Source organism: Mycteria americana, chromosome 11 (genome assembly GCF_035582795.1).
Source record: "Mycteria americana isolate JAX WOST 10 ecotype Jacksonville Zoo and Gardens chromosome 11, USCA_MyAme_1.0, whole genome shotgun sequence".
NCBI lineage: Eukaryota > Metazoa > Chordata > Aves > Ciconiiformes > Ciconiidae > Mycteria > Mycteria americana.
The window spans coordinates 9,937,888-9,945,522 of NC_134375.1; the positions used below are offsets into that span (position 1 = coordinate 9,937,888).

General features: G+C 42.6%; 1 protein-coding gene across 9 annotated transcripts in view; it reads left to right on the plus strand.

Annotated features, from left to right (window-relative positions):
• TMCC1 (transmembrane and coiled-coil domain family 1) overlaps positions 1-6,850 on the plus strand; it is a 122,224-nt gene extending 115,374 nt beyond the window's left edge. For 8 of the 9 annotated variants that reach the window (XM_075514511.1, XM_075514518.1, XM_075514510.1 and 5 more), the window contains 3 exons: positions 1,831-1,966; positions 3,809-3,996; positions 4,709-6,850. In XM_075514511.1, the coding sequence (XP_075370626.1) occupies positions 1,831-1,966; positions 3,809-3,996; positions 4,709-4,907 (523 nt within the window). In that variant the 3' untranslated portion in view covers positions 4,908-6,850. The remainder of the gene's footprint in view (positions 1-1,830; positions 1,967-3,808; positions 3,997-4,708) is intronic. The other variant, XM_075514516.1, reaches the window with a different exon arrangement.
• Positions 6,851-7,635: the final 785 nt, after the last annotated feature.

Genomic DNA, 7,635 nt, shown 5'->3' on the forward strand with positions numbered 1-7,635 from the left:
AATATATTAACAAACTGAATATATTTCAAGTAATTCATGCTGCCTCTGGGACTTAGAGTGGGTTTAGTTGTGATTTCTTGGTTGTTGACAAGTTGGGTTTTTTTAAGTTGGGTGGGAACAAATGGCAATATTAATTATCTGGGCTCCTTCTTCATTAGCCAGTCTTCACATGGCTATTCCCTTGTTTGCAGCTTGTCGTTCTTGGGAAACCAGTTCTCTTGTGTGTCCTGTCCTGGTTGCACAGCTATTGTGGCACCTTTCTGGGCTGAGCCATGTCAGCTGGTGGTTGTCTTAGTCTCACTACTGGTTGACCACATGTGTTTCATTGTTGGAAATTGTCATGCTATGTCTGACTCCTTCTTAGTTTAAAGCAATATTGCATTGGGAATGTAAATGAAAATTCTCTTCAGACTTTTCAATTAAAAACAAAACCCCAAGACTATTTTTAAAGGCTAGCTTGTGCCTACAGATTCTGAATATTTAGCTTGTGAAGCACTAAAAATCTTGGGGAAAAAAAACGGAAGTGGGATTTTTGTCTTAGTTTCAGAACTTGTAATTAAATTCTTCGTTCTAGATAAATATTGTTTATTCATTTTATATGTGTGTGTGTATAAATTAAATGCAGATGGAGTCAGAGTGGAACTGAAATTAAAACAAGGAGTTATCTCTGTGTTGAATTCCTTAGAAATTTCTCGGCTATTAGTATCAAGGGTCAGATGATAAGAGCTATACGGTAAGCTTTTTCCATGCTGTTACGATGAGAAGACACTCAGTGGAAATTAGAGTGGAAAAACACCAATGGCCACAATAGCTGTACCCATTAGATACCATCAGAGCTGTCACTCCTAATGAACGAAGAATGAGAAACTAGCAGGAAGCGTGGTAGAAGAGGATGGGATGAATGGTGCCCAACTCGCCGCTCCTGACCCTTGAGCTGTGGCTTTGCTCTCTGTGTATGTTTACCTATTGGAAGTAATACAAATAACTTGCCTTATTTTAAAAGGGTATTGAAGCATGAGTTGCTTGTAAATTTGGACTTGAAATTCCAAAAATGAAGTGCTACATACAAATGCAAAGTATCCCCAGTGTATTTTGCAAGTGCTAAAATAACGTTATGGAGCTATCATTGAAGTCAGTTTAAAACTTCCTCAGTGAGAGACAAAACTGCATCTCTCAGGATTGTTGTAACTCAGTTTTTTGGGCAGCCCTCTTTCTCAGGACTGCTCCCAGTCCGTTCACCAGTAGCAAACTGAAAAATAAGCCTGCAGGTTAATGATTCATGTGCCCTCCTTATAAATAATATGATGGTCTTTGCTAGTTAAGCTGAATCATTCATGAGCGAGTAAGTCAAAGATATCCATGTGACCTCACATGTAAAGATCAGACAGGACCATCATGTTCTCTGAGGCATCGGTCACATTTAATTTCTGTGTCATTTTTATGCCTGTTACTGTTCCGAGTGTAGATGAAAATGCTTAAGAGCTTATGGTATTAGAAGGGAACTGTTTGGTTTACACAAAAGTTTGGGGAATAACTTACTCTATTCTAATTCTGTCCTTGATTTCTTGCATCACTTGATAATTGTCATTTAACTGCTCTGTGTGTTTTTCCCCAGGATAGAAACAGGATTAACGTACCTTACCTGGTAGAAAGGATTTCCTTAACTCCCAGTGAGACAGCCTTACATTGTAATGCGTGCTTTTGTAATGACTGAGATAGCTACACTAGTTTTCAGTAAAAAGTCTATGATGTTCGTTGCTCAATTGTTACTGGTATAATTTTGCCATCCTCTTCTCATTAAAGCTACTGTACCATGTATATCATTTCTAGATGTGAAAGACTCGAAGAGCAGCTAAATGACCTGACTGAGCTCCACCAGAATGAGATCCTCAATTTAAAACAGGAGCTGGCCAGCATGGAGGAGAAAATTGCCTATCAGTCTTATGAGCGAGCCCGCGACATCCAGGTGGGTGACAGAAACAAGGACACTCAAGTCCTGTCTTCCTCCTGCTCTTTCTGTAATTCATTCACTTCTGAAATACTTTTATGATTTAATATTTGGGCTTAATCCTTGTAGCTTTATTGCTAAACTGCATATTGACAAGTTCTGAAAGGGCCTTTATTCCACCCCTGACCCTCGGGTATCTCTCCAAGTAACTTCTTTTGTAACGAAGGGCTGTGCCCCTGCACCAGCAGGCAGGTTCATCTGCAGAGTGAGCCGGCCACTTGGTCTGGAGCAGAGGTTTTAAACAAGTTGTAGCAAAGTGGAAGCCTGCATCCATTTTTTGTAAAGGGTTTTGTAGGGTATTAGAAACTAATGGGCCATGACCTGAACACTGTTTTTTATAGTAGCATTGCCAGTAAACTGACCCTAGGGTGTGTTTCTGTGTCACTAATTTTAGAGCAATGATCACATATGTCTAAGGAAAAATGGCTTTGTGTATCCACGGCATTGAGTCAGGAAACAATTCTTTCTGTTGGTTTTGCCCAAATAAGGAGGTATTTTTAAAAGAGAAGTTTCTTTCAGTATGTGAAAGACCGAAGCTATTGAAACAGAGATTATGGAGTTAGAGGGTCTTCCACAGAGCAAAAGACCTGGGAAATGATCTGCGCAGCCGTTAACCCTGATAAAGAAAGGCCTATTCAGAAACAGATCTATCATCCATTTTAAATACTTGTGCTAGTTTTAGCAGGCATCTTAGTTTTGATCGCTGACGTGAGATATTTATAGCGTGAGCAGAGAATTGTAGGTCAAAGTTCTCCTTCTTTCCTACCCCCAAGGAGTTTCAGCCAGGTGATTTCCTCTGGAGACAGAGCAGGCTGTGCCTTTGGCACACTTGTAGATCCAGCTGCAAGTCCAGTTGAGTCAATGTCCTTCCAGGTTGCTTGCTGTTAGAGGCGGCTGATCAGTTTTACCCCATACTTTTGGGGACCACAACTGAAGAGAAGCCCTCACGTTTCATTGACCTCCACAGACATGATGCAGTGACAGAGAAATGTAACAGGTGACAATGACCTTTAAGTTAAGGTTAAAATAAATCAGTGTCTGTGGACAGTGGAGCCATGGCTTCCGACAGAGTAAACAGGAGGCTCTACCTTGGGGGAATGTTACAATATTCAGGCTTTGTTCTCCTCTCTAATTTAACATGGCAGGAAGAAGTAAGGTTGAAAACTTAAATTGAAGTGGGGATTTCTCAATAGCTTTTTTTAATCTTCATTTTATGATTCAGCACTTCTAGTGTAAACTTGCAAATTGGGTCAGACTATTCCTCAGCATTGCTGGGGAAAAGGTAAGTGTTAAGTTTTCTTGCATGAAAACTAGTTAAGAGCATGGGCTGATGTTGCAGAGGAACAGTGACAGAGTTCAGTCTGTAGGAAAGGAGTCCTGGTTCCTATTTCAGTGACCAGTCTGAAAGAGACTGCTGCTTGCTGCAGACTTCTAGATGTTACCGAAGTTGGCCTTTAGGTCTGAGAAAAGGAACTCTGAGGGAGGATTAATGGAAAAATTGTAACTTTGTATCTCCAAGAGCAGAAATGTCTCATTGCATTAATTATCTTAAAAAGACCTCCTCCTTATCCCTAGCCCACCTGCTGCATGTCGCCAGTGTTGTACTGCAGGTTGGGTTGGTCCACTTGAGGTTCAGCATGGTGAAAAGGTCTGAAAACAGTCACCCCCAAGTCAACAGAGACTTGGGGGTGATTTAGAGATGTTGTTTTGTACAGGATAGTCTTCTCTTTCCACGCACTTTTGCTTTGCCTCTTCCTAGAGGTAGTTTCATAAATCTCATGCTTCTTATCCTTCTCCTAGACATCTCCCTTTCTCCAACCCTTGCAGTCTCACCTGGAGTTATGCCAATGCCACAGCTTGCTGCAGTCTGGAGGAGGAGATCTTCCTCCTGTGATGCAAGCTGTGCAGTCCCAGCCCTGGTACTCCTCAAACCTTTCCCTGAGCTCATTCAGCTCACTAAGGAAGCAGAATGCAGCCAGGCCTTTTTGGTTAGTTATTTTTGTTGACTTAGTTTTCTGCCAGGTTGACTAGAGAATTGAATGGGCTCACAGAGGGTTGGATAAGCACAAGCCGCTTTAGGAAAGTGATGGAAATGGGAGGCCCTGGGGATGCACGTCCCCAGGGAGGGCGTGGAGTGCTGGCTGGACACAGCACCTTTGTCCCCTCAGTGGTCTCTTGAAACTAAAGCTGAAGTGAGCAGCTCACTCGGTAGGCACCTGCTCCCCCCCCCTTCTGGACAAAGGCTGTCTGATTGCTGAGGGCTGTCAGCATCCTCCTCCCTCTGGGTCTGACAGCAAGGCAGGAAGGATGGTAAGGTCTCAGGTGACCATTGTACCCACGTGCAGGGACAGGCAGCTGACAGTACAAAGTGGCAGCTGAAGCGTGTGTTTTAACAAAGCCTGACTTCTACCCAGCCTGTCATCTCTCTTGAGCCTCTCTGGTGTAAATGAGATGAGGTGGTGTGTTAGAAATGGCAGTACCTAATTAACGAAGGGCTCCTCACCCTCAATCACATTTCATGTGATGGCACAGCTTCCTCTACTCCCACTGCAGGGTATGGAACCAGTGTAGTGACTTATGTCCTGCAGGAGGAGGGTGACCCTGGTCTGGCCTAGTCAGTAAAGTAGGAGCCGTGGGCTGTCCACCACTGGGGTGGACTTGTGGGGTGCTGGCAACCCAGCGGTGTGTTCTTGCCGACAGGAGGCACTGGAAGCATGCCAGACCCGCATCTCCAAGATGGAGCTGCAGCAGCAGCAGCAGCAAGTGGTGCAGCTGGAGGGGCTGGAGAACGCCACGGCCAGGAACCTGCTGGGGAAGTTCATCAACATCCTCCTGGCTGTCATGGCTGTCCTCCTCGTCTTTGTCTCCACTGTGGCCAACTGCGTCGTGCCCCTCATGAAGACTCGCAATAGGACGTTCAGCACTTTATTTATAGTGGTTTTCATTGCCTTTTTGTGGAAGCACTGGGACGCCATCACCGGCTACTTGGAACGGTTCTTGTCTCCCCCCAGATGATGGCGGCAGGAATTGGCTGTGTTGCCCTCCTCCCGGCGCTCTCAGTGAGCAAGCGTGGCAAAGATTAGTCAGCAACTACTCCGCTGAAGTTTTAAAGTGTCCGAGTGAATTTGTTTACATTTAGAATAACGTTTTTTCTCTGCGAGATGCATTGCAATAGTATTTTTTAGATTTTATTCAAGAACTCTTTTTGGCGAGAATCCTGGATAATTTTTATGTAGCATGGTTCTCTTTGGATGCAAATCTTAAGATTCTTTAAAGTGTACAAATGAAATAAATAAAATACAGAAATTTGGAGCATACCAATGGGCAATTTAAATTGTGGTTTGAACTACTGTACTAAACCTGTCAGGAAGAAGAGAATGTGGTTAGCTTAAGATGCGCAAAGCTAAATCTAGTGCACAGCCTCGAATGATGGTACCACAGCAAACCTGTAACACTAAACTTTTACTGTGAAGTCTGCTCACATTCCATGTCCAAATGTATGCGTTCAGAGTGGTTTCTTTCCTTAACAAGAGAAAAAGAGCAACGCGTGGATCTCTTTTCCCAGCTCAGCGTCGGGGTTCACCATTTGTGCTAACCTGACTTATAATAACTTTCTGTAAGGCTGGCTAACTTTGCTAAGCATATGAAGTGGAAGCCTCATGCCATACACAGTAACTGCACAGTGTGCTACAGTATTTTGAAGTAGTCCTTGAAATACTTACCTTTAAGCAGAAGCCCTTGGTCGCACTTTTAAGGTTTTTTTTATATATGTATAGTCACAGATTTAAAAAAAATCCGAACAGCATACTTGAAGAGTGTAATACTCAAACTCTCAGTGCTTCCTTATTGTTTCTAATAGGATTTTTTATTATTATTATTATTATTATTATTGTTATTATTATTATTGGGGGTTTTTTTGGAAGGGGTTGGGAGGGTCATTACAGTTTTTTTTTTCCTCTTAAATAAAGAAGTGATGTTTTTAAATGAAGAAATGCGTGAATAATTGTGAGCCGTCTTGTCCTGAAACAGTTTTGAGGAGGGCAGAGAGTAGTTTCTAGTGCCAGCCTGTCTGGAGCGCAGCGCTATTCATATGCCATTTATCTGTCCTCCTGAGCATACAGATGCAGCATCATGGAAAACATTTATCTTCTTCACACATTTTTTGTCATGCAGGGCTTTTTTTTTTCTTTCTCCAGATGTGAAGGAGAGTGTGTTTCTATTTCTCATTTCCACATCCTCCCTCTCTCGTTCCTGGCCTTAGGATAAGAATAAGGAATTTCTCTTCATCCCTTCCTAGGGAAAAGGGAGGTTATTTTAAGGAAAGAAATGCTGAATCAACAGTCCACTTAAAAGAATGGTTGTCTCAGAAATATCTCTGATTTAAGTTTTAAATAAACCCGTAAAAAGTGAAACCAAAGTTTTCCTCCTGTCAGGCTCTGGTGAGATCATTTGTGTGTCTGTGTAGAGATCTTTGTACACTGTATCTGTGTGGTGTGCCATAGAGAACATCCTCCTCTTCAGCCATGGGGGGCAAGTACTTGGCGTAGATACCTTTTTGAAGCTCTAAAGGAAATGTCAGCTTCAAATGTAACTCTCAAGTCCTAGCAACATGCGATTGCGGGTGACCTGTTGGTACTGGCAGGCAGGCTTCATGTCCAAGGAATCTGCATTCACTCTGTGCTGGTTTTTTAACTGGTGTCCCTTGCACTGTAACAAAGCCAAGATTCAACTTCCTTCTCCATGAAATCCAAAAAGACTCCAGGATTCTCTTTCAAAACCATTTATGGTGTTTAGTTAGATCTTACTGTTTTCCTTCCTTCCAGGCTTAAGTTCCCTCTAGGAACCAAAGCCAATTGAAATCATACATATACGTATATGGAATACATACATCACACACATACATATACATACACAGAAGCCTAGGACTTTATGCTATCATGCAAATTCTGAGTTCTGAGAAATTCCCTCAAACTAGGTTAACAGCCTTGAGGATCTTCTGATTGCCAGTAGAGGCAAGTCCTCTGCCATCCAACCATCCTTCTTCCTTCAAAGATTCTGTCTTATTTTTTTCCATAGTCACAGGAGACTCAGGTACCCCTCTCCCCAGGATCCCAGCACACCTCTCTCTGTCACCATGTGCACTGATCTGCTCCTGTCCTACTTAAAACATAAATTGCCAATTGCAACTGACTCAAGCCAAAAATAATCATGCTGTCCACAGAGTTGCAGACAGAGCAAAGATTGCATAAACATTCCCTCCCTAGGCCATGCTTCTAGCTCCAGCGAAACTCTGTTCTGTTTACCACCCTTCTCTGGCAGATTCAAATTACACAGGTAACCATCGTCTTCCCATTACATAGTTTTTGTCAGAAACAAAGGTATGAATAACCTTTGTTTCTGAAGTAAGAACTGATATGGCACATAATTGAAAAGCTTTGTTGCCTTTATTTCTGAAACCTGTCCTTCGCACCTCTGGTTTTTTCAGTTTTGATCACACTAGAATTGCTCATGATAGGTTTTTCTGTGGTCAAAGCAGGAAGGAGTTGAAAGCCAGTGGATCTAGACACTCAGTGCCACTCATCCATAGTATTTGAAGGAAGTGTTTGTCCCTCTTCTTCTTTATATCC